Genomic DNA, 27556 nt, shown 5'->3' with positions numbered 1-27556 from the left:
CTCTCTTCCCCATCTTCCTATCAGCCCCCTCCCTCTCCCGAGTGGAGGTGCTGCAGGGGAGGGAAGACTTCACGGCAGCCAGCGCTGCATGACTTATTACTCATCTAGGCCTTTGGTGGACCTCAGAGCCTCATCCATGCCTACTAGCACTACGGTGGAGCTGTGAACCCACACTCTCCTTGTTCTGCCAGTTAGCTTGTCAATCAAGCGGCCGAGCAGCCGATCTGTCAGTTACCGAAGCAGCCTTTCGGTAAGCCCCCCCCCCCCTCTCTTTCTGGCCCCGGTACCCCCACCTTTCATCCTCCGCTCCGAAAACTACATCACCACGACGGATTCAGGGTGCTGTCGTCACCCGACTCCTCTCCTCCCGTCTGGCTTGCATATTGACTCCTGGCCGTCACCCCTGGTGACCCTTGCATGGTCTCCCATTTCACTGCAGGAACCCTGACTCACATCCAGGCCAGTCGGAAAAATGAGCCAGCCATGCGGAAGCGATAAGATGCGGGGAGGGAAGACACGCAACCGATATAAACACATCATGTAAAGAAAGCGCTAAAGAGGGGAAGCTGGAGACGAGAATTTGTGGCATTAAGACAGGTGAGACATATTTAGTGTGTACATGGCGGGGAAGAAAAGGCACTTAACACATTCATTGTTTGTGTAGCATTATATTTAGAGTTTAAAAGGGCAATCTGCCCGTTTTGATCATATAAATTTGAGGTCACAAATTTCAGTTCTGCTTTACTACAGCCAACATTATTGATTTAGACAAACCTTTTAATGCCGCAAAACCAGCAATTTCTGTTAGGCCCAAGAAGTCAGTTTGGGAGTAAAAGCATGGATACAATCCTGTCTTTGAAATGTGGTGATTTGTGCCACCCTTGTGACCATATAAATTACCGATTGCAACTGAATGCTCTTCTTCGTGACTCTTACAGCAATGAAAACTGATATTTTCATGATCAATTTTATCAGCTTGGAATTTAAATATTTTTTAATCTCCCTGAAATGCTGACATATTGACCATCAAACAGCTGACAGAACAGCTGGCAGAAGCCATCTTTATAAATATGTAATCCTAAAAGGGTCAGTTTTCACAAACAACAACATGCAACCATAAATACTAACTAGAATATGAATGCAATGATTTTTTTTTTTTTTTAAAGGTTTAAATCGAGTCATTTTAGGCTTGTGATTTAAAGATAGAGCTGTTTATGATTTGACGAGACAGGGAAGCAGCAAGAATAATTAGCAGTCTCCTCATCTTTGGGTTTCTAAACGCTGAACCCTCCTCTGTCTGGCCCATTTGCGTTGGTGTGGCGTCACAGGGCCAGGGGATTTAAGCTAAGCCATATCAGCAGCTGAAAAGGACTCCTCTCAGAAAATACACTGGCCTGGATGTGGCAAATATATTGCTGTAATGCGTTTCCGTTTGCGTTTCCAGGGGCCAGAGATCAACAATGGAGCGAGCTGAGGCAGAAGCAGAGAGCTCTGCCTCTGGTAGAGTGCTCCTCAAGGACCCAGGGTGCATATGTTGTAGTTTAGCACAGGCATGTTAGATTTTGAACAAGTACATGCTCCATTCAACCTTGAGCGGCATCGAAGGCAAGAGCAATGGTGGCTAAGATCTAAAGTGTGGCTATTATAAGCAACGTTTTTGAACCTGAATCTGCAAAGTGCAAGTCCACTCAGTCATGAAGAGAGACCCCCGGGACGGGTCACAGCGGTCCTCCTGATCCCGTCTCCTCACGCAAACGTATCAAACTGTACAGCACCCTCTAAACACACAGACACATCGTCAGGGCAACACACATTGATAAACATGCACGAGTGCACAGGGAGGCTTATTTTGACAGAAACGAATGACCAAAGATTAAAAAAAATTGTAAAAAAAAAAAAAAAAAAAAAATCAACATTTGTAGTACATTGATCCTTAAAATGTCTTGAATCCACAGAGCTTTTATTCTTTAGTATTGTCTGCGTCATTGATTCTCAACATGGGGGTTGGGACACTCGAAGGAGCCACAAGATTTATAAGGGGGAAAGGAATAATCTGTTTGCAGGTCATGAGGAGCATTACTGAATATGTGAAAAAAAAAAAAAACTTTTGCAGCTCCGAGGAGGTTTCCCAAAGTTTGCCTCAAGTGATGTCAGCATTAGTTGAGGTTGAGGCCTACAAAATTTTATAATGAAAACAATCCGCAGGTCTGGAGTTCGAAAGCAAACTCTGTAGCCCACTCCTCATTTCTGCCTGAGGCTGGAGGCTCAAGGGTTCATTAGCAGCCACTGGCACAGCACACCTGAATCCCAGGCTGGAGGTCGAGGGGCATTGTGGGTAATGTAGGCGGCAGGTTTTCACAAGGAAGAAGAATCCCATCTCCAGTGTAATTTAACACTTTTTTTTAATAAACTGTTAATTGTAACAATGCTGTAAGAGTATCGCCAACTAGTGGAGTACCAAGTGAGGAAGAAACAAGTGTAAAACAAAAAAAAATTATACACATGTATAAGTTAGGACAGTTTTACCTCTTTAGGTCTGCAGAAATGTACAAATCTGAGATGTTTCATCGACACATGCAACCTGCAAACCTTTCTACTGACTTTCTTGATTTTCAGACACAACTGATCGATAACATGGTGACATGTTCAAAGCAGAAATCTGAAACGTTTCGTGTGCAGGCATCTTCCCTACCCACTGTGTCTGTTTTGCACTGAAAAAGACTTTACAGAGGTTAAAACAGAAACAGAGCTAATTGAATATTCAGTAGCAGTCACCACATCTCCACCATAACAATTACGCGATCCTCTTTTCACACGCAACCCGCAGTCTAAACTCTGACCTCCGCACGACACTGCGTTATTGGATAATGACAACGGCGACGTGTATGACAATAGAATTGCTGTTACGCTGTGACAAATGGAGAGGATCGTGACAAAGATATTAAGGAGGCCGGCTCATTTAGAGCTCAGTACATGTTGAAGATGTATGGGCCCAGCATGCAACACAGCCTGAAGTAGACCCTGACCTCCCAAGGACACACAGCAGAATCCTTGACTTACACCAGGCTGGCAGGCAAGGCAGGGATACCGGATATTAAAGGGGGGCCGGCAGCGTCACAGAGGGTCACCCCCCTGGCTAGAACGCGTAATACCCTGCAGTTCAAGCTTTTATCTGGCAGACCTTAGTGGCCCACCTGAGAGCTGAGCCAGCTGGGAAGCAGAGTGTTAAGCTGTTGGCTGTCGCTGTGTCATGTTTGTGTGTTAACAGGAAGCCCAGGCTCTACTGCTGCCACTGCTGCTGCCGCTGCTGCTGCTGCTGCTGCGGATGCTGTATCTGAGGGCTTCTGTGAGATGCGTGTTGCAGTTTGATGAGTATTTCTTGCTGCAGTGCGAGAAAGGGAGAGGGAGACAGAGAGAGAGAGAAAGAGAGAGAGAGAGAGAGAGAGAGAGAGAGAGCGAGAGAGAGGCAGAGAATCCCTTCACATCAGAGCTTCACATTTGCTGCTGTTGCCAGCATGGTTGCATACACATTTGCACATAAGCACGTGTATACACACACACACACACACACACACACACACACACACACACACACACACACACACACACACACACACACACACACACACACACACACACACACACACACACACACACACACACATTCCAAAATGCAGATATGCATGCAAGAGCACACACGTACACAAACAGTGCACACAGTGAGGAGAGGAAGTGCTTCAGTGACCCAGCACGGTGAGATAAGGCTGCTCTGCAATTCAGAAATATGCAACCTGCATGTTAACAACCCCTGGAGCACAGCCTCCCCGGGGCGCTCTGCCTCCTCTTTCAGCCTCCCCACCTCCCTGCTCTCCGTGTACCTATTCTCTCCTTCGCTCAGTAAAGACCTCCTCTCCACCCATCCCTCCATCCCACACCTACACCTCGCCTCACATGACTGCAAACACGGAGAGACTACGAAAAAGAAGAGGAAAATGGAGGATGGATATTTTTCAGAGAAAGAGAGGGGAAAGAGGCAGAGAGATGTGTGTGTGTGTGTGTGTGTGTGTGTGTGTGTGTGTGTGTGTGTGTGTGTGTGTGTGTGTGTGTGTGTGTGTGTGTGTGTGTGTGTGTGTGTGTGTGTGTGTGTGTGTGTGTGTGTGTGTGTGTGTGTGTGTGTGAGAGAGAGAGACTGCAGAGAGGAGCTGGTCTGCAAGCATGTGCAGAGTCCCAGTGAGCTGCTTAGTGCAGAGCAGGGGCAAGAGGGCTCGGGGAGGCGAAACACAACATATGGAGCACTAATGAGGTTCTATTTGGAGGGCTTCTTGAAGAAAGGTTAGACGAGGCCAAATATGAGGGGATGTGGGAGGGCGGGGTTAAAGGAAAACGGAGTGATCAAAGTGGACAGAAAGGGAAGATGTTAGCCAGAGAGAGTGCTGTTGAGCGAGAATGTGACAGAGAGACAAGAAGATGAGGGAGGGGTGTGTGCGCGCGCGTGTGTGTGTGTGTGTGTGTGTGTGTGTGTGTGTGTGTGTGTGTGTGTGTGTGTGTGTGTGTGTGTGTGTGTAGGAGGGTGGGGGGGGGCACAAACAGAAAGGAAAAAAGAGAAAAAGAAAGCACATATCCATCCTTCAGTGGTGGAGGGAGATTGTCAGGTTTCCGCACTGGAGATGCTATGGAGAGTGACACGTCCACACGACACAGGCATAACGCACTGGCTTTGATACTAATATCAGTCTTTTTAGTGGGAGGTTGATGAAATTTGCATTTAGATTGAAATGACTTGGGGACGGCCAGGAGACCACAGAGGGCCGCAGAAAGGAAGAGAGCGGCAAGGGGAGAGGTGTCGGGGGGGTGTCTTTGCTTCACTCGCAGCTTAAAAAAACAACAACCCACACACACACACACACACACACACAGCCTTCCCACTTGACAACAATTCTCACATTCCTCACACTCCTCCACATGCCAACACACCCTTGCCGAACCATACACACCTACTGCACTCAGATTTGATGTTGCTTTACACATCTTGAAGGGTGCAGGGGAGCTCTGCTTGCCACCCACGTCTCCCCTCCCTCTGTTCTGCAACGACACATGCCTGACATTTGCATTGTCCAGAGACAGAGGAGCCATGAGAAGGAGGTGGGCAGTGCGCTCAATTTGTGTCTTAATCACATTACAACGGCCCTGTTCAATTTTCTGAACGATTTAACGAGGGTTGTGCAGGCTGAGACGGATAGGCAGCGTCCCGATATTGAGCCCTGACCGCCTAATGGAAGAGAAAGAAAACACTTTGTTTCTCCTCTTGCAATATTGGCACCATATTGTTCAGATAATATTATCATAACATTCAATAATTATCTTCTGAGGGCATTGGAAATGTATTGTTTATGTGACACAGTCATTCAATTTTGTATTCAGTTTGTTTATGGTAGTCAAATCGAAAACAAATTTATTTAAAAAAAAAAAAAAAAAAAAGACTGTCAGGTCAGTATGAAACATTTTCAGGGCAAATATTTATTTTATGCTACTTCATCATGAGTTACAAAGCAATGTTATCAGTATCTACAAAGCCGAAGTGCCTCGAATCATTAATTCTACTCTAGTTCTTTTTCTTCTTCCTATGAGGAGGTGCTTCATTAACACACTTTCCCACAAGTCATAACAATTTTGGTTGTTTCACCTGACAGCGATTCGAGTGATTTTGTTTTGAGTACTTTGCAGTAGTTTCAAGTGTCACGCTAACAATAACATTGTTGTTGCTGTTGTAAAGATATAGTAGCTAATGTTGTTGCAGGTATGAAGATTAATAATCAGATGAAGAATTCCAACATATTATCTATATATATTTTTTTAATTATCATAATGTTAATTGCTTTTCACACATTCTTTTGGTGCTGTTTTGTCTTATGTCTGTCAAAGTCAAATATTTTGACAAACAGCTACACATTTATTTAACATCAAAAAGCCAGTAAGTGACCCTCAACTTCACACGCCTGTCTCCATACATGGAGTCCCAGCTTCAGGTTGATGATAGCTCTTCCAGAGAACAAGAGCACCACCTTGTGTTAATATTTCAAAAAGGCAACAGACTCTGCCCCGACTTGCATTGTGATCACACATGGCCTTAGCCTTTACAGATGGCTGAGGACAACCGACAGCATCCACCCTGCGACGATTACATGGAAATGACCGGTCCGAATCTCTAAAACTCTTAAACTACATGTGAACAAAAGTAGCAACAACAAAAAAAGTGACCTCTCAAAAAATTATTTAATCTATTTTAAATCTCCTCTAGAGCCAATCTGCCCGTAGATCATCTCAGCAAAGCAGTCTCACCAAATCAGAAAAATTAATATGCTGCAGAGTGATGGAGGTGACCAATATGAAGCTAAAGAACAAGGGCAGTTCTAAATATATGTCCAGGTTGGTGTCAGGAGAATTGTAAGGAGCCAATATGCTATTAATAAACAACAGACTGCTGTATACAAGCATTAGGACCTGAACATGCACTCATATTACCAGAACTACAAGTGTAACTCATTACAGCCCAATGGAATAATCAATATGGCATGTTTATTAAGTGCTATGCCATTAAAATAGTGGTGATAGTGGATGTCTCCAACCACTAGCCATTACAATATGTTAATGTGTGCCGAGGAGGAGACATGCATTAAAAGGGCAATGGAATTGCATTAAGTGTTAATAGCAATTCACAATGCCACATCCCCTGTGAGGATTTATAATCTGCCATATAAAACAATTTAATCCTCTCTGTCAATACAATCCGGCTGATATTATTCAAAACACCCATGATGACATGTAGATATTACTATTCTGCCTCAGAGCTAATAACTTTAATTTACCTGGTGGGAGGGAGGGAAGGAGGGAGAAGGGGAGGAGGGGAGGAGAGAGAGCGAGAATTAGTGCATGGAGAGATGATGAGGGAGTGCAAAAGACATTTTAGTGAAGAGGCCCCAGGGGGGAAATAGCTCTGAACTACCTGGGTACTTACATTACCAGTAAGAGAATCAAACAGATACCGCGCGCGCGCACACACACACACACACACACACACACACACACACACACACACACACACACACACACACACACACACACACACACACACACACACACACACACACACACACACACACACACACACACACACAAGATATGCATTAATATTGCAACCTGCTGGTGTTGGGTAGGGAGGGAGTCTTAGGGGGGGAAACAGAAGGGAAAGTTATTATGTTCATCTGAACAGGCAGAACAACTCAGTCCAGATACAATTCTCCATATTTGGAGTGAGTGAATACCCAACCCATTTCAAGAAAAAAAAAAAAAAAGAGAAAGTGAGCAAGACATATTATAACCAGAGTAGGACACCACTCAGTGGACTGCCTCAGTCTTGTAATTCATTAAAGGCAACGATGGTTTTTCAAAAAATCAGAGAAAGTAGGACGTGATTTAATGTCTTAGGGGAGATTTTAAGCCACTCTTAAAGGCTTAGCCCTCCCCCATCACACCTTAATAATGGGCTGCCATTTGTCCAAAGTCATAGGCTAATGGTCAAATCACCATATGAATACAGCCACTGTGGTGTGCGGCTTTGGCTGTGTTACATTTTTATCATCGCTCCAGTGTCAGGATCATTGCACGGGTTAATGGGGATGGAGGACGTCTCGCTTGGAGATGCCATCGCCGGCCAGCAGGTGTCAGTGTAGCCCTCAAACCCGACTGCAGGTGACTGAAAAGGGGGGATTGAACCTTGAGTGGAGCACAGAGGGGAGCGGCCTGCAGTGGACTGGCCAGCCAGAGCCGCACTGCATCAAACACAAGGTGGGTAAATTGCTATTAATAAGCAAGAGCAGTCTCGGGTGGGCAGTTTGACATGGCCTAGTCCAGAATTTATGGAGCCTCTGGCCTGCAAGCATCTTATAAGTCTTTAACTCATTCTTAACCATCAGAAAGTGTCAGCGCCTCAGGACATAAATTTCTCCAACACAATGTGGCAAATGAGTAAGAGTATCAGTGTGTGTGTGTGTGTGTGTGTGTGTGTGTGTGTGTGTGTGTGTGTGTGTGTGTGTGTGTGTGTGTGTGTGTGTGTGTGTGTGTGTGTGTGTGTGTGTTGGAAAGACAAAGAAAGCCCTATTTGGACTTCAAAGTCATAAACGCTCTCCTCTTCCACCTCGATCTGAAGCCAAATAAACCAGAGATACAGTGCACACAGGGCCAAGCAGTGACAAGTGATTTGAATTTTTATTATTCTTTTACTTTATATCATTAAGTTCCTGTCTCTTCCTGCTGGTTATAATGCACATGCAAGCATTTAACTGCTCCTCTATGGACTTTGTCCTCTGTTGCCAGGGGCTACATGCAGAGCCAAGTTCCTCCTTAACCTGATTAGCTGAGTAATCTGGTTAATGACAGAGCTCAATGCTCATAAAAGTCACATCCAGGTTGCAATCCACAGCTTGTGTGAGAACTATAAGAAACTTTAAAGGGTCTGGTTGTTTTTAAGTTTTCTGTACAAATTGAAACAGAGGGATACAAGTAGGGCAGCGACTGATAATTGTTTGCCTTACTGATTAATGTGTGGTCTCTTTTTCTCAATTAACTGATTGATTATTGGGTCCAAAACTGATGTAAAACTTCCCAGAACCAAGTGTGACTTCTTCAAGCTTTGTTTTACTTACTTGCGTATGAGGCAAAAAGAAAAGAAGCAGAAAAACTTTTTATTTAAAGCTACAGGTTAACATTACTCAAAGATAGCTAATAAAGTTGATACTACCGTCATATCCGTCTGTTAAATATGAAGCTGCAGCCAGCAACCAATTATTTAGCTTAGCATTAAGACGAAAGCAGGGGAAAACAGCTGGCTTGGCTCTGTCCAAATTTGAACAAAATCAGCCTAAATAGCTCATGTGGTTAGTTTAACCCACACCAGAGACAGAGGAAAACAACATTTTATGTGAGGTTATGTGTCAAAGTAATTATTAGCTGGTTGCATTAATGTCCTGAAATCTCCGGTGGTTGTTGGCTTTCATACGGATTAAACAAACAAGATGAGCTAGTTGATTCTTTTTAATCCTCGGTCGGGACCGGGTTGTTTCCTCCTGCTTCGGGTCTTTATGCTAAGCTAAGCTAACTGGCTGCTGGCTGCAGCTTCATATTTAATGGACTGATACAAGAATGCAGTTCTTTTCAGCTTCGTAAAAACTAAATTACTGCATATTTGGTTTTAGCTTTAAAGGGTACCTTCCACTGTCACAAAATATCATACACGTTTGTTTCAAGTACTTTGTGAACATCTGCAAGTCATAATTTGTATTTTGACACAGATGCTTTTATCATTTCAAAAGACACACTCAATGCTGGACACTCGTGCAAAAAGCTAATGATCGCAGAGGATTCTCTGTGCATGTTAACTTGTGACAAGAAAATGCCACCGTCCAACGCCGCTTCACACAGCAACACCATGGCAACAAGTGTCTCCTCATCCTGTGGACTGACAAACAAGCATGGGGGTGTATTGTTTTGGCTCATGCACACGTCTGCCTTGAATTGAATGTAGATCGTTTGTGCTCTCTGACCATTTAGTGTGTCCACCTTTCACTGTGAACCACGTGAGCACACCTCTATGAAAGCTAGCTGTGCACAGAGCTGGAAGAGCAGCATGAGAGCAGCACTCAGCACAAGAAGTGAGATGAGCGCCTCTCTTGAATGTCAGTGTGTGAAAACACAGATTCCACCACAAAATGAGCAGCCATTCAGAACCAAACGATGGCTAGACGGAGTTAACAAAAAAACCAAAAGAAGCAAATAGGAGAAACAAAATGTTTGAAGATGGTTTGGGTAAAAGGTTGACAGAGGGAATGGAAGGAATAGGACTAAACACAAAACAAATATTGTCTGAAGGTAGAGAGGCAGAGCCAGGGAAGGAGAGAGCAATTAGCGAGAGATAAAAAGCATTGCGAGGGTAAGACAACCAACTATTACTCCAATTAATCCAATTAAAAAAAAAAGGAAATTAGCGCACCAGGAAGGCATATCCATTTCCATGACAACAGAAAGTGTTTGAGGGTCATGAGTGGGCCGCCAGATCAGGCCTCCTGCCAGGATGAGCAGAAAACAGCATGCTGGCATTTCAGCCGGGTGGAGGGGAGCGCATGCCCTGTCAGTGGGCACATTAACACTAATTCAACATGACTTGTTGAAATATTTCCATGGCGGTAATGATGTTAATGACAGTATTTTAATGCCCCTGTGCATGGAAATCAGAGGGAATATTAATGCCACCGGCCGCTGATCGTGCTGAGGGTGGAGCACATTAATATGTATTGAGTAGGCCCATGTGCATATGTGTGTGTGACGTGACTAATGCCATGCCTCGGCAGTTTAATGTTTACTCGTCTGCCGCTAAATTAAACAAGCCTTTCTTGGTGAAATACTCATCGCTTATCTCAGGGTTGGTGTGTAAAGTGGACTTGGAGCGTATGTCAGTGGCTGCTGATAAAGTGTAGGTTACGACCTGCAGATAACAGCCTCACTCTGGGCTCTCTGCAGCTGCATGTGCCGTGCCAGATGTGAAAAACAGAGCTTTTGATCTTTGATGGAAATAAAGGATTTGCTGTGGCACCCTGCTAACGCAAAGGCCTTTACTGACCCAATTAATGTGTGTTGCCTTCGCCACAAAAAGGTGGAATAAATGTCCATTACAGATGTAAGATGAATACCACTAATTAGCTCTAAATCTCTGACCTGTCTGTGGTCTGCGTCATGGCCCGGTTCTTTTCAAAGTTCACGTCCAAATGAGATGCAATCAAGAATCCAGACGAATATTACCTTGGAAAACGAATAACTCGTGCACAAACTGCTGATAAAATGTGGTTATTTTCGCTCGTGTGGGTTTCTCCGCCTCAGACGTAACCAGAAAAGCAATTTATTTCAGTTTTCAAGCTGCAACTTCATTAGTCTTATCTGCAGCAATAGTTTCAAGATTTGTACGATTATGTACGCGTCCAAATGCTCACAATCAAAATACCAGTAATCCTACAAATAATCAGCTTCATTTGTGATCAGATTACTCTGGTATTTCTTCCGGTGGCAGTAATGGATTAGACCTGCACGCGATAGCAAAGTGGAACAGGTTTCTGCCCTCTGTGTGATCCAATGAGTCTTCATCCTGCCAGTTTGACAACTGCATTGTTTGAAAAAAAAAAAAAAAAAGAAAGAAAGAAAGCAAGAAGGGAGGCTGCTGTGAAATCCCACCCTGCAGGAGCCTTTTAAGCTGTTCAGCGCCTTCATGGCTGCACCAGTCTCAGTAATGGGAATGCGGCACTCACTCTTCTCCCCAACGTCAACAGTGAGCTACTTAGTCCTGTTGACATCTGGGGCCACGTTGTTGTTTTGGCACCCTGTTATCACGCCTCCCCCTCCGGTAAGCACTCACTCTTCTGACAGATATGATGCAAGGCAGAGGGCTTCTGTACACTAACTGTACTATGTACTACAAAATTGTTGACGTTAGACACAAATTAAATATAATGAATGTAGATACAGTTTAATAGTATGTATCTACACTTATAAAGGTCAGTTAGAGGTAGAAATATCCAGCGTTTCAGATTTGAAGAAGTAGTAAGCTATATAAGACCCTGTTCTGTCCTAACTTGCTATCCTCATCTTTATATTTCTATTATGAGCTCTTCCTTGATCCTCACAACAGGAAATCACTGGGTTCTGACCATTGGTATTGTAACCAATTAAATCCAATTGATGTTAAATAAAATTGTACTTACAAACCTTATCTAAGAGATCTTGGAACACAAATACATTTTTTTGAAGTAAAATACATTTTTTGTGTAAAACTGTACCCTGAAGTAATGTACTCAGAGTCACCTTTACTGCATTACATTTTTTAAATTGCCAGAGCGAGAAAAAACATTTTATGCTGATGATAATGTTGCATGATAGGACCATTAGCAAGAACACCTTTAGGCTACTGAAGTGTAATAAATGTCAATGTGTGCACTAATGGGGCAATATCCCGCTGCTCGGGGGTGAGAACCGTACCACCAAGCCGTAATGTTGAAACAATAACAATGAATATCTTTTTCTATAACCTGGCACTTTGTAGCTTGTGCATACTACTGATTAACAATTACAAATAAAGGTTCCCTCCCCAGCCACTATGATTCAATCCAACACAACAGAAGATTATAATATTCAGGGTAAATTTGTAAAAAAAAAACTTTCAGGGGTTGTTCTAGACTGCATAACACTGAAATAAGTTTCTAATATACTTTGGCACCCTTTTTTCTAAATCAAAAATACCAGATTATTTTCTATATAATGCAGTACATTACAACAGCACCTCAGTAATTACGTTGTTAAATGACTGCCTGTCTGACCATGTCAGTCAGACCTACAGATTATTGTCTCAGTAGTAAAAGTATAGTTGAGCTGTTCTATTGAAAAGCATTTTACAGATGTACCTAATAAAATATACACTGACACAAAACAGCATTCCCTGTATAGCTAAGTAGAATTAATCAGACAAAAGAAATTCTGACCATTGAACAATAAATAAAATGTCTATGGACACCGTAACACACACACACACACACACACACACACACACACACACACACACACACACACACACACACACACACACACACACACGGTGTGGCCGAATGGTTACATGCCTGTTTATGTCTGATTGTGGCTGCAGGGGAGCTTTGTTACACGCCATACTGCTCCCTCTCCGTGTTTCCCGTCTGTCTCTCTTCACTGTCAACACCAATCATCAGCGAGTTTTCTTGTTGTACTCACCCGTCTGTACAGCACTCCGTGATCTGCGAACTGAGAAGTCCTCCACAATCTCATGTCCCACTGCTCTCCTCAAGGTTTTTCAAACACCGAGCTGAACGATCTATCCAGGGCCACAACAGGGGACGTTAAAAAGAGCAGAAAGAGCATTTTTCCTCACCGAAGGCAGAAGGTTCCTTAGAAAACGTAGAAATCAGCAATGCCGTGAGCATGATATCCAAACCCAGCTTGCACCTGTTGGTCAAACACAATTGCGAGAGATTGATTTGAGTTACACAGCATGCTTGTCAGGTACGGTAAGTGATAAATCAAGGTAGCTGAAACTGTTTCTTTTTAACTAATGCCGAGGTACAAGCTAACCATTAATCCCCCCTTAACATCTGTTGTGATCCTGACATTCTGTTAGAACATATACAACGCGTATCTTTTACAAAACACAAGTGTTTCCTTTGTGCAGGCACACCAGCTTCAATCTGCTGCAGCTGCTGATCTGATTTATTTCTTTTGTTCCACTCTCACACAACTTATCATGACTTGTGCTTTCACTTTGTAAAGAGTGCTGACTTGAAATGTAGCAAAATTCCTGTGAAGTTTGGCACGCGGCAGGAAAGCTGCATCATGACTGGCTGCAAATGAGCCACAAGAGTGTTTTTGACAGAATGCCACGGGACAAACTGAAATGGATGAATGAAAAAGAAAAGGGATTTTTATCAAAATATACTTGCTTATTTGGAGGAAAGCACAAAAGTATATGAAATAGTATCCAAACAGTTCCTTGTTCAACTTTGACCACACTTACTGTAGTCGAGAGCTTCCACAGTTGTTAACTAACGGATTACTAGCAGTGGTGGATTGGAGTTGGGGTCAGGTTTGAGTATTATAAGACATGACTGGTTAGGGTTAGGGATAGCCTTAGGTTCATGGAAGGTAAAGCAGAAATCAATGGAGAAAACAGTTTCTTCATTTCGATATATTGTTTCTTTAGAGTGGAGTAGGTTTTGGTACTTTTTCATTTGGATGATATTGAAATAAATTAACCTTTTGAGATCCTGTTGTTTGTTATTTGTTGTCCAGTTGGTGGTGTGTTGTTTGCATGTTACTAAATGGTTTGATCAGCCAGTATACGTATATGTTACCCATTGTGTGCTGTTTGTTAGGTCTGTTCAGTTGACCTCTTTTGTGGGCCCAGACCTTGACTTAAACATTTTGTACATTGTTTCTGGGATTTTTTGGGTAAATAAAACCATTTCTTTAATAAACTACCTGTGACCTCTTGCCTGCCAGTTTGGTCTCTTACAAACACACATTGTAGTATTGCCACATCTGAGAATTTCTTCCAACAGTGATTATTACATTTTGGGCGCATTTACTTGTACCAGTTTATCACCTGATTCAGGGGTTATGACCACTCGTTTTGTCCCCATATTTCAGCAACTACTCTGAAAAACAAGATATTATAACAACCAGAAAGGAGAAAACATTTCAAAATAAGGGACAAGACGTATGAAACTGAAATGTCCTTTAAACTCACACATGCTGTAAGAGATTTCACTACCTTGGTTTCTATCCAGTGGTTCTTCATTATGTAACACCGTATATGCTTCCAACTAATCAGAAATCATTGTGACAATCTAGTGTGTACTGCCAGAGGAAGATTACAGGACCAGGAAGCTGGGCTTTGAAGGACAGAGAGCAACAGTGTGTTAAGATTTGAGCTTTAGTTGAGGAAGAAAAGGAGATGCTCAGGCCTTGAGAGGGCTTAGCGGATAAAAAGCATGCAAAAAACAAATACTTACAGGCAGCACATGTAAAATAGCTGGACTCTACAACCAAGGACGCAGCCTAATAACATCTAAAGTGTCTTTACCCATGAGCCCTTTTCATTCCAGGTGTGTGTCAGCTTCCACGACAGAGCTGCGGGTTGAAGCTCACAATTGCTTTTTTGCCAAGTGATGCTGCAAAATCCCCAGGCCCTGCTGACATGTAATGACAAATGTGTGAACACTGGCTGGGAAACCGGCTGTGATTTCTGAAACATTGTCTAAAATAATGTGGCGAGAGGGGGGGCAAAGACATTGAAAATTACAGCTAAGGCAATGGGCTGGAAAAAGAACAGCCTTGTTGATGAAAACACTGTGAGCTTTTGTGAGAGGCCCCTCACTTCAATATCCATCTCTCAACTTATTTCATAAAACACATTGTCAGCTCTGAGGGGAAATGGGCCACTGAATGGTACTACACCATAACAATTCCTGACTGAGATCTGAGGAGATGTGTATTGTAAATGTGTAAAAAAAAGAACGATTGTTGGGAGTGAGTAGTGCTCGCTCCCAACAATCTGATGTGGCACCGGATTGGAATTGATGTAAATATTATCTCAAGGTTAACCGCGAGCTGTTTGCTTTAAGTGTGCATTCTTAAACTATTCCGCCCGGTGAAGCTTCTCTAAAATTTCTTAATGAGAGCGGTTCTTGTGCCATATGTTTCTGCACACAATGAATACGAAATCAATTCCTGACGAGTTTAAATTGCTCTCTGGCATTTTTCACAAAACTAATGGGCCATGAGTGAATTATTGATGAGTTTTGATCAAGGAGAGAGCAGAAAATGGGTTACCTATATGCTCACACTCAAACATAGTGACATGCTTGAATATTTCATCAAAAGCGGTAAATAGGCATTTTATATTATGATAATATTCCGATGCTTTCCGTCTAATCACTAATTTGAAAAATAAAAGGAACTCCTGCGTTGCTATTGACTTGTGTCCTCTTCAATTCACGAGACCTCATTTGAGTGTGAAGCCTGGCTCGGCAGCAGTCTTATCTCTCTTTCCTTTAACCCCTGCGTCCCTCGCTCTCTCTTTCTCCCTCTGTTTGTGGGCAGCGGTAGCGTAAGAGTGATGTGAGTGACCTTGGCCTAGTTCTGTAGGCTCCAGAGGAAGGCCATGTCTCACAGCGATTCGTTCCTCCCCACCAATCCCGATTAGCAGGCGGGCAGCGGGCAAAGGATGGGAACTGTGCAGTGTCGCAGTGCAGTGAGGGCCATCGAGGAGGTGGAGCTGGATCTCTGGCCCAGAAGAGGTGTGAAGAGGGGAGGAGGAGCAGGCATGGGACACGGGAACAACAGCCTGTAGGGTGGATAGGGTGGAGTGTGTGCGCATGAAGAGAGGGTGCTGTAGGACGAGGAAAACAGAGGGATAGTTCAACAGTGGGTCAAGGAGGACAAAGAGTCCAAACTGAACACAGTGGGGAAGGAGATAAGAAGGCATTAAGGCCTGGGAGGAGGCTGCAATCTGGGCTGTGCTGCTAAAGGTTTTACTGCTCTTCAGAGCCTGCATTGCACACTGGGACACAACAGATGTGCACACAAACACTATTAGCGGCTTTCAAACTACAGAATATTGAACACTGGGAGTTCACTCTGTTTCTGTCCACACTAAAGGCCAGAGTATGCTGAAAACACTCTAGTTTATAACAAATGTTGCTCGACCATGTACAGTCATAAATGTTTATACCCGATCCACAAAGGCAAGTCCAAAAGCTCCACCTCAAAGGCATGTATGGAGCTGTACAGAGTGGTGCGCATGTTAAAAATGTTGGAAAATGGCTGTGGAAAGACATAAATAAAAAAATTATTGAAGAGATTTCTTAAAGAACCAAAACCTCACAGGTTCCTCTGTTTTTTGGAATATTTCACATGAACAACGATGTTTGAAATTCTGTAGTGTTACTTATGTAATGTGAAGTGCATCTCACGTGATGCTATAAAATAGGTGGGACGTCAGATGTTACTGGACTGTGACAAGAAAAGTGTTTCAATCTGCAAAAACTAACGTTTTTTTTTTTCCAATATACAAAAGCAGAAAAGAGATGCGGACACAATATTGTCATATAATAAACTTTTAAGTAGTTATGGTAAACATTTCCAGCAGATAGCAAGCAAAGTTACCATTCGTTTGGAGTTATGTCTCTGGCCTCTCGTTTAATCGAAGCCCAATATCCACTTTCCTTTTGGCTCTACTTTGCTCATTACAAACTCGTGATAAAAATCTTTAACTACTGAATGTTCCACTATATTAACCAGCTAGTTGCAAACTCCATCAGTGTCGGGCAAGTTGTACACAAACAGTGAGGTTTTAGATTTTTATTTTTTATTTTTTTTTAGGTGAAAACAGCTAATAATAAAAAAAACTAAACAAAAAGCAATGAAAATGTAAACAGTAGATTTGCCAGCCACAAAATCAAAACATATTAAACAAAATAATTAAACATAAAACATTTCCACTGGGAAGGCAGGCTTCTATCATAATTATTATGGCACTCATGGGTTGTTCAGAGACATAAAAAAAATAGACGCACCAGAACTGTTTGGAGTTTTTTCTTATTGATACACTGAGTTTTAAGAATCATGCAAAAAGTTTGTTTAACCTCCACGTTTTCCATCAGAGATTGCAACTAAATGACTGCATGTTTTCCTCCTGCCCTGAGGCCAACATTATGCTTTGTCCTCCTCAACCTTCTCCACGCAAACTTTCACCGCAACACACACACGCGCGCGTGCGGTCGCGCACATGCTCAGTACAAGGGTAATGTACACACATACAAACACCCAGCAGATGGGCTCATGCCATGACAGCCACCTTTTCAGTGTCCTTGGCTCCCTCGTCCTATTGCCCCTCCCCTTCCTGTAATTCTGCCCTCTGCCATCACTCCTTCTTCTTGATTCAAATCAATTTTAGGGCGCTTCACTTGCAAGACCCACGACAAGGTTTCCCGTGCAGAGGAAAGTGGAAATTTTCTATCTCTCTCCTTGCCTATACCTCCAAACCCATCCATTTCGCTCTCCCACCCATTATACGCTTCTCTTACATGAGGCCCGGGCAATCGACCCCAGTGATAATCCAGTCTTTCATATAGACAGATTAATATTGACTCAGCGTCCAGGCGCTGATGCCCGGCCCATCCTCCAGGTGCTGGTGCATGCAGCGCATGAGAGATGGAGCTTAATATACATTCTGCTCTCCCTCTCACCCCAGAAGAGCTGCACAAGAAACACTGTTGACAGTGAGGAAGTGATTGTGGTGTGCCAGATTTTTAACTATTGCATGCACGCAGCCACACACACACACACACACACACACACACACACACACACACACACACACACACACACACACACACACACACACACACACACACACACACACACACACACACACACACACACACACACACACACACCGTCACATAAGGCATATTCCCTGGCATACATGTATGTATGTATGTATGCATGTGCAGCACATACTTATATCTTAAACCCTTAGGCGGTACTGAGGTCAGAAAGAAACATACTGCGAATGACTAATAAAAGATGTGCTACAAGGTTTATTTAAATATTCTTTATCCATTTGCTCAGTCGAGCAAAAAGTGTGCAGGCTGCATCTGCTTTCCAGTGGAGTAACCATGATGAACACACACTGAGACAGTCATTTTCATGGTAATTAATGAAGATTTGATGAGGGCAAATCAATGATGTTCATTAAATAGAAATCAGTGAGACACATGAAATCGAATGCCCCCGTACACAAGATAAAAATAAAATTAAAAAATAACAAGTGAATATGAAACAAATGAAGACTAAATGGAGTCCGTGGCAGGATGACACGTGAATCCACAGCCATTGATTTATCGGCTAATTTGCTAACATTAAAATGCTCATAAGAAAAAAAAAACCCACAAAAAATGGTGTGTCAACATTAAGAAGTAAAAGCCGCTGTACATTAGTGCTCCCTGGTGTGTGTGAAGCTAAAAACCTCAGACTGGTGGGACGGATTCTGTTTTCACAGTCACGTGGTACAAAATAAATAAAAAAATAAAGCTCAATTGAAGCTTCCGGGTTCAGCTTCGGTTTCCATAGAAACCACCAGTGCATCTTTCCAACCTGTATGTTAACGCGTCAGGACAGACAGACAGACAGACAGACACAGACAGACACAGGTCATCAGTTTAACATCATTAACACAACGGTAAGAAAAAAAAAACAACCTTTGTTAACAGTAACAGTAAAAAAAAAAAAAACTGTCGCTGTTGTTTTAATATTGGTGAGTAACGTCGTGACGTCATCCTGCTCACGTCAGCGACGCTTATCTACTGTTGCTATGAGCTAACAGCAGCTATCAGTGGTGTCTGCGTGTTCTGCAGTTGTAATCAGCTGATTTCAGTCACGTGTGTTTTGTAGCCGTGTTGAACATCACAAGACATCAGTCTGTCTCTCTGTCTGTCTCTGTCTGTCTCTCAGTCTGTCTCTCTGTCTGTCTCTCTCTCTCTCTGTCTGTCTCTCAGTCTGTCTCTCAGTCTGTCTGTCAGTCTGTCTCTCTGTCTGTCTGTCTGTCTGTCTCTCTGTCTGTCTGTCAGTCTGTCTCTCTGTCTGTCTCTCTGTCTGTCTCTTTGTCTGTCTGTCTCAGAATTAAGCTGAGAAGAACATTAGGTGAAATGTATTTTCAGTCAGGGACTTAAGCACACATTTCTTTCTACTCAATTTCATCAGCCACTTTTTTCCTTGACATACAGTCTTATATATATATTTATACATAAATAATCTCTAAATATTATTAAATCAAATGATGAAGGATATTGATGGCCTACAATGTTTTGGGAACAAAACAGCATATATTATGAATGGCTAAGCCCCTATAATGACTAAGATATGAGCTTAAAAGTGAAGGGAGCAAAGCTAAAAATAGCAAAGGGTTCATGCTTCTTGTTATTTATTGACTTATACACGACTTATTGTCTTTGCTTGATCGTGTCAGCGGGGATTCACGAAAGGAGAAGAGTCGAGAAGAGTAAAACCAACAGGAAATGAGTCCATTGGCAGAGGTAAGTAACTTTAACTTGTTGCCACTGTGTGTACAATTTGAAATTTTGCTCATTTGGCCTCTTTGCCACTCCTTAACTGGTAGTAATAATATTTAAACTGGCTGTTAGGAAACATCTGACACACCTACCAAATGAAAACAATCCAAAATGTAGTTTGTGTTAGTTTCTTTTTAAGAAATAATACTAATTTGCAGTGAGATGAAAACACTTGATTATGCAACCCTAGTGATGTTATTGGTCATTTATTTTTTTGGTCATTATTTGCTTCAAGGTTTGTGGATTGAGATTTTGGAAGGGGTCAAATTTTGTTTAATTTACATGTAGTTTAATGGTTGTTGTCATAGTTACCTGCGTTGTATAACTTTCGAACTTGAGCACAAGCTTGTCAGCTGCAACCTATTTTTTGATTAAGTTATACAAACATATTCCCATTTTAAATAGGAGTGACACATTACACATTATTTCCCTGAACACATAAACTCTTGCTGGCATTTGATTTTAATTATTATTATTATTATTATTATTTTTATTTTTTTTAAAGTAAATTCTTAAATTTTGATTAGAAAAAGCCTTTTCTGGTTGAAAGATGAACTTCCGAAATCACAACTCTGAAATTGGCATATCCCTTCCTTTAACTTAGAAAAAGAAAAAACGGCCCCAAGAAACCACTTTTGTATTTGTGTCTACTATAAATGACATTGTCGGGGTGTAGGTCACTGTTGATCAGTAATGGAAAAGTAAAAACACTCTGCTAACATAAAAGCAACATTGGTTTGAATGTTTACCCAAAATCAAATAGACTATTCAGTGTGTTTATTCGGCTATAGAATCACAACTGCAAAACGCCAGGCAGACCTCATGATGAGGATGAGGGTGGGTTCAGTGAAGGACAGCTGGATCAGCCTACCAGCTCTGTAGAGAAACCACACCACTGTGACCAGTGTGGAAAGAGCTTCAAGCAGTCAGGGAATTTCAAGGCTCATCAGCGGATCCACACTGGAGAAAAGCCCTACTCCTGTACCCAGTGTGGGAAGAGCTTCACGACATCAAGGAATTTGGAGATTCATGAGTGTATCCACACTGGAGAAAAGCCTTACTCCTGTACCCAGTGTGGGAAGAGCTTCAAGCAGTCAAGGCATTTAAAACATCATCAGCGTATCCACACTGGAGAAAAGCCTTACTCCTGTACCCAGTGTGGGAAGAGCTTCAAGCAGTCAGGGAGTTTGAAAGGTTATCAGCGTATCCACACTGGAGAAAAGCCTTACTCCTGTACCCAGTGTGGGAAGAGTTTCACGACATCATGGAGTTTGGAGATTCATCAGCGTATCCACACTGGAGTAAAGCCCTACTTCTGTGACCAGTGTGGGAAGAGCTTCAAGCAGTCAGGGCATTTAAAACGTCATCAGCGTATCCACACTGGAGTAAAGCCCTACTCCTGTGACCAGTGTGGGAAGAGCTTCACAACATCAAGGAATTTGAATGTTCATCAGCGTATCCACACTTAAATTTAAACTGTATAAAACGGACACTTTGTAAACATTGTCATGAAACTATCTCATGCACGTAACTAAGTTGTGTTACGTTGTTTTATTATCATTATTAAAAGAAGAGTGAGTTAAAACTGATGCATTCTACAACATCGTGTTACCTTGCGAATCTAAAAAGCATGGTACAGCCTTCCAAATGTAGAGTGTGAGTATCTCAAAAGCAGTGCACAGCCAGGAATTTGATGTCAAGTGGCCCCAATTTGATACAGCGTGCATGCGGACACACACACACACACGCACATTGAATTGAATAACTTGAACAAAGTGGTCTAACCTGATCATATGAGTGAAGTATTATGTTCTAATGTACTTCAATCACACAATAACATTCAATAATACAAATCTATTGGGCTTGGCGCTGGAATTGCTTCATTTTTCTCCTTTCTCCTTCATCCTTTCCCTCTTTTCTTTAGAGCTTTGTTTACCTTTTTGTTTGCACTGTAGAGCAAGTAATTAACAAATCATTTTATTTCTGGCTATCAAATATTATATGGCTTACAGGCCATTTACAGTAGAAATCTGTAAATGGAAGAGAAATTTAGTGTTAACTTTTCTCAGTGTTTGTGAGTTGAACCTTTGAAATGCTCAAACCTGCGGTAGGCCTCTCGCATCGAAGCCAAGCGGCCACCAACTGTGACGTCACTTATTCGTTTGTGAACTGCTGTTCAAAAGCCTCAAGTTCAGTATTTTGGCCTCCGTCATCTGGCTACTTTGGAGCCAGAAGTAATCGTATTATAGGAGCTGGGGGAGAGCAAGCTGTGGATCTGACCTACAGCCACCCACCTATAGTGGAAACCTGACGGCATCACAGGCCTGTCAATCTGTTTGATCTGCCCAAAAACACACTACTTATGACACCAGTGTTTCCCCTCCCATTGTTTTGGGGGAGCGGGTTGCACCCCCAACAGGTCCTCGCGCTCCCATTGAAAAAGAAAAAGTCCAGTAAATACTATTTATTGACTTAGTTCCTGTGCAAGTGTTTCATTTCAGCTGAATGTGAAAGTCGCTCTTGTTTTTTTCTGTCACTGAAGGTGGTGCTAATTTCTGTCCTGTTCCTCCTGTTCGCTCTGTTTCATGAAGAGCGGGGCGGAGCTTCACACAAAACACACAGCGGTGCAAAAAAAAAAAAAAAGAGAAATAAAAGCCCAAAGTTTGACAATCAATGTAAAAACCTTAACTCCAGACTAACCCTAGCAGTCCAACCCAGAGTTGCCCCCCCTGCCCCCCAACCAGCAAAGTAAGACAGGCTTTGATTGATCTTTGCTATCAGAGAAGAAATACTCCATTCATTACAAAACTGATAGTGTTAACAGTAGGTAGTCAAATATAAAATCCACCCCTAACTCCCCACCCTTCAGCCCTTCAGATCACGTGAGAAAAAAAAGCACAATGCTGAGTGCTTTACAACCTTGGCAGTTACATTTCCACCTTTGTCCTTGGGCTTTATCACAAACAACCTGAAGTGCAGAATGATATAAATCGGACAGCAATGTGGCCATAAAACACAACCAGAGTTCAGTGTTAACAACCTCTTGGTCATTTCACCTCTGCCACTCAGAAATAATAACAACAATAACAACATGGTGACTCAGTGCACAAATAAGGAGACTGTGGCGGTGATGTGTCACTGATGTGTGCACAGTTATTTTACCAGCGAACGTACAGTCAAGTTTGAGCTGTTTGGAGTGTGTACAGTGGATGCAGTCATGTCGATGTTATGATTGGGCACAGATGCATGTCGACACTTTCTGTCCAGCACTTCAATTCATTATTTGAAAACTGTGACACAGATCTGCAGGAATGATTCATAGCTGAAAGAAAAATAGCTTTCCGCTTTGACATGAAAGATGCGATCACGGAAGGGAGACAACGAAAACGAAATGTTTGGCCATGTTTGAGAAATGGCTGACAACGTAGGGCCAGACAAGTTGACAGCCAAAGTGTTCCCAACCTTGCTGAATTTTGCTTCCATACTTACGCACAGCATGACTTTTAGCATAAGTTGGAGGACTGCAGAGCATTAGGAAATTATAAGCTTGGCTGTATGCAGTTCCATCTGTATTTCAAGTAGTTTTCAAGTATAAAGCATTTTGGTTGATGCCATCTATCAGTGAGATTAGAAAACAGCTGAGGGGGTATTAGACATCTCATGAAGTGGAAAAAAAAACAACAACCTTTGAACAGAATCTAAATCGCACAGTTGCACTTGACAACACTTGCACCATAATAGGGTGATTTGAAGCCCTACTGTTATTTGTCAAAATGAACAGTTTAGCTAATAAAGCCTCGCATATATAAGACATTTTACATCCCTGAATGTGACGCATCCTTTAAAATGTAACTTATCAGATTAATAGAGTTATTTTACAGATATTAACAATTTAAAAAAAAACAACTAAACAGTCAAATTCGGAGATCATTTAGAACGAGATGCATCTTCACAGTCCAAAAGTCTAAATTTTTTTTTTTTTTTTTTATCTCTTTCCCACAGACAACTCCTACCTTTATTTCTGACCACAGAACTAAACCCAGAGGCTACTGTCTTTTTGAGGCATGCAGCATGGAAATCTGAACTTTGCATGGCACTGCACCACTCAGAGATTGTTGTTGCTCAAGGTTCAGGCTTGACAACGGACATGCTTAGGGTAATGATCCATTGGCTGTGTGTATCTAATGAAGAAATAGATTATATGTGAATGCTTGCCCACTTCATTGGCTTGTTAATGAGCATATTTGTTTGCATGTATGTGGGAATCTAGCGGCAGTGTGTGCATATGTGTGTGCTGAATACATTCGAGGGGAGCGTGCAGTATAGCCAGCTTGTGGAGGAGGGGTTAATGAGCCAATCACAGTCCATCGGGGAAGCTATCAAGCGCTCAGATAAGTCCACTGGTCATTCAGTCTGTCTGGCTCTCCTTTTTACTCTTTCTCCAAACTGCCCTTCACTCTCCACCCATACCTCCCTTCTCTTTTGAACAGCCTCCATTCCCCCCCCCCCCACACACAGATTAGAGTTAACGAGGATATTAGCCATGGCAGTAAACACAGTCCCTTTCTCCAATCCATTTGGCCCTCCTGGCTGCTAAGGCTGGCACTACTTGAGAGTTACAAAGAAGTGTGTGTGTGCGCGTGCGCGTACGTGTGTGTGTGTGTGTGTGTGTCTGGGTAAGAATAGGTGGCGAGCTGGAAAATACAAAGGCAGAGGAGACAGTGCCACTGAGCGGGGTCGGATCACGTTGGCACCAGTTCACGTTAGAGGTCATGTAATTTTACCCGTCTGACTGGAGGAAAGGAAAAACCTTTTATCAACGAGAACACTCACCAGGCCAAAAATCCTCAGGATGCTTGGCTGTGAGGAAACCTACTCCCTCGCTATTTGTTGTTCTTTTAGCACACCCCAACTACTGCTGCAATATTATGTGGCCTGAAATGTGAACCTCATGCCAATTTTTTTTTTTTTTTTTTTAAATATATTTATAAGGTTTGCTTTCTCTGGGGGAGGAATTGACCATTTCCATCTGTAGAGAAGTACACATTTCCCCTGCGAGAGCTGGAGTGATTTAACAAGTACCCTGGGTTCACCTTTGTACCCTCCCAGAACACGCGCACGCACACACGCACACACGCACACACACACACACACACACACGCACGCACGCACGCACGCACGCACGCACGCACGCACGCACACACACACACACACACACACACACACACACACACATTTTGACACAAACCAATGCGATGCAGTGCGTTAACGTGGCGCAAAAACCTCAAGGGGAGGTCGCTTTGATAGAGGGGTTTATGTCCCTCCCAAAGGGCCTGGAGCAGTGCTCACGAAACAGCCACAAATCAATACCGTACACATCTGTCAGGATGTGATTAGATTCTCCCACTCCCTTGACATCACCCGGCCTATGCACACAAACATAACGTGAACGTACACATGAATGCACTTAAAATACACTCTTTGTGCCTGGCAGGGGGTAAATGAAAAAAAAAATAAAGAAATGTGAGAGGGACTTCAAGGCCTGAGAAAAGGTTAGCATGAAGTCATGCCAAGGAACACCCCAAGGAACGAAAGTCTGTAAATGTGATCTTAAAAGCGCAACTTCACATTGAAACAGAAACTTATGGGGTCATTTTCTCTTGACCCTGGTGTAGGGCTTCAAGCGACGCTGACATTTGCCCTGAGGATAAAGAGCGATTTGACCACCAGTTTAAGGCTTCGTTGGGACAAAGTCACAGAGACTGACCTAAATAGATGAATGTGCGTTGCTCTTTTTTGGACACAATGGGCTTCTGCCGCTGAGGTACCAAACGACATGGAGGAAAGAAATTCATCAAAAAGCAATCATCAGCTCTAGGTGGTGACTGATCTAGCGTGGCATCCATTCATTATGTAAATCTTGCAACCTAGGTTTCTTTATCATCAAAGACCCTCATTCTGAAAAAATTAGCCATTCTCTGTCTGTGGAAAAACAACTGAACACTAAAACTGGACTGTTGCTATGGAAACTATGTGGGAGAAACCATTTTAGGGAGCGTGGGCGGCAGGGGTGTGCGTACGTGTGAGTGTGTACGGTCAGGCGGGGAGCATGAGGAGAACAGCGTTAGCAATCAACAGGTGTAGTGGCAACAGCAACATCTGAGCCCCAAATGGAATGGTAAATTAGATTTAGGATGCCGTGACATCGGACAGTGGATTAGTCTGGCAGTGTGATGCCGTCTGTGTCAGCCAAGATTGAGTATTAAAGTGAAGGTGCTGTACTTATTGTCACTGCCGCAGATGGACCTCATTATTAGGAGATTAGTCCACGGCTGCACAAAAAATAAATCCCATTCATTGATGTCTATCAACATTGCAGAGCTGCAGTGGAGGTACAAGCTCCCAGTGTCAGCTTAAGCCAATATGAAATTTCTACTGAGGTTGGAAAAAAAAAAAGAAGCAAAAATAATACAGCCGGGTATGAATATTGCAGGATATTTTCAAAAAATACCACCCCCAAAACCCCAACATCACACATAGTTTTAACCAACTGCAGCTAACTTGGACTTGGTAAAAGATTCAAAGGAAAAAAAGAGAGAGAGGGAGAGGGAAAGGGAGAGCGAGAGCGAGCGAGAGAGAGAGACTACCTTCAAGGGCATATCAAACCCTGAATGATCATTTACATTCATGAATCAATAATCCTTGTCGGATGAAAGCAGGAGATAAAGGGTTGTCTCATCTTTGGAGTAATTTCTGTGTTGAGGGACCTAATTTTCATTACTTGGGATGAAACCCACCAAAGCGCAGGAAACCTCCTCGGTCATCTCTGATGGGCGCCCTAGCTGTTCATTTAGAAATTTATGAGGGCTTTTTATTCTCCCCCTTAGCCATAACTTAAGTCAGGTTTGACAGCAAACAATGTTCTCCATGCCGGCATCTAGGATGTTTGAGTCTGGAATATAAAATGTGATCTGTAGCTCCAGCCGCTGTATTTATTATCTGTTCGGAAAGCGTTAAACGCATCATAAGGAAGGATCAAAGTCTGGCCAAACAGTTTGTCTTTCGCTGTATGTTTGGTTAATGTAAACTGGGGTTAGAGCCAACTTCATCCTGGATTTGTTCTCATGCCATAAAAGATAATAACGGGGAGGTCCTCTGACGCGTTGAGCTGCTTCAACTGACAGAAAAGAGTGCACCCACACAAGCATGCATGTATACACACACTGTAAATACTACCAGAAATAAAATAGAAATATGGTGTCATGCCCTTCCTCATAGAGAAACTTTAATCAGATGGGATAAGGTTAAAAATGGATCGTGTCATTAAAAAAATAAGAATTGAAAAAAATGAATTGTTTAGGCATCTATCGTCTCGTCTCCTTTGTTTTTACCAGCCCTTGGTAGTAATGCATTACTTTTGCCAGAAGGTGGTGTTTATGCACCTGAAAGTTGTTTGGACAACTGCCTTTAAATAAAAACAAATAGGGGAAAAGGAGAACCTGTAACTACCAGGCTCCAGTAAAACGAGTAGACTGTGCGTCCACAGATCGCCAATCAACGGCTGGCTTTGTCACCGGACGAAGATAAGTTTGATGTTAGGCGTGCCGAGCAAAGAATGGCCCTCCTCTCAAAGATGACAGCTTAAAACCTTCTTCTCACCACCAAAGGAGAGGGTTAATAGTGTTAGCGAGTCTCTCACTGTGTGTCTTTCTTTGTGGGGGGACGGGTGGGGGGTGGGGGTGGGGGGGGGGGTTGCTTTCTCTGTGCTGAGCTGTTAACTCTAGCGTTCAGACACTTACAGA

At 42.7% G+C, this 27556-nt stretch overlaps 1 protein-coding gene across 1 annotated transcript in view; it reads left to right on the top strand.

The window, feature by feature from the left end:
- The window catches only part of LOC138626707 (zinc finger protein 239-like), a 23043-nt gene extending 1820 nt beyond the window's left edge, over positions 1 to 21223 (top strand). Inside the window, exons 3-7 of the mRNA XM_069708561.1 lie at positions 1445 to 1500; positions 3269 to 3346; positions 15827 to 15969; positions 16237 to 16253; positions 20637 to 21223. Of these exons, the coding sequence (XP_069564662.1) occupies positions 1445 to 1500; positions 3269 to 3346; positions 15827 to 15969; positions 16237 to 16253; positions 20637 to 21223 (881 nt within the window). The remainder of the gene's footprint in view (positions 1 to 1444; positions 1501 to 3268; positions 3347 to 15826; positions 15970 to 16236; positions 16254 to 20636) is intronic.
- Positions 21224 to 27556: the final 6333 nt, after the last annotated feature.

Source organism: Brachyistius frenatus, unplaced genomic scaffold, assembly GCF_029030835.1.
Source record: "Brachyistius frenatus isolate BFR_SWC_R1_liver_20210118 unplaced genomic scaffold, ASM2903083v1 Contig_76, whole genome shotgun sequence".
Lineage (NCBI taxonomy): Eukaryota > Metazoa > Chordata > Actinopteri > Embiotocidae > Brachyistius > Brachyistius frenatus.
The sequence above is the reverse complement of the archived record's forward strand: the minus strand, read 5'-3'. Positions and strand labels throughout refer to the sequence as shown.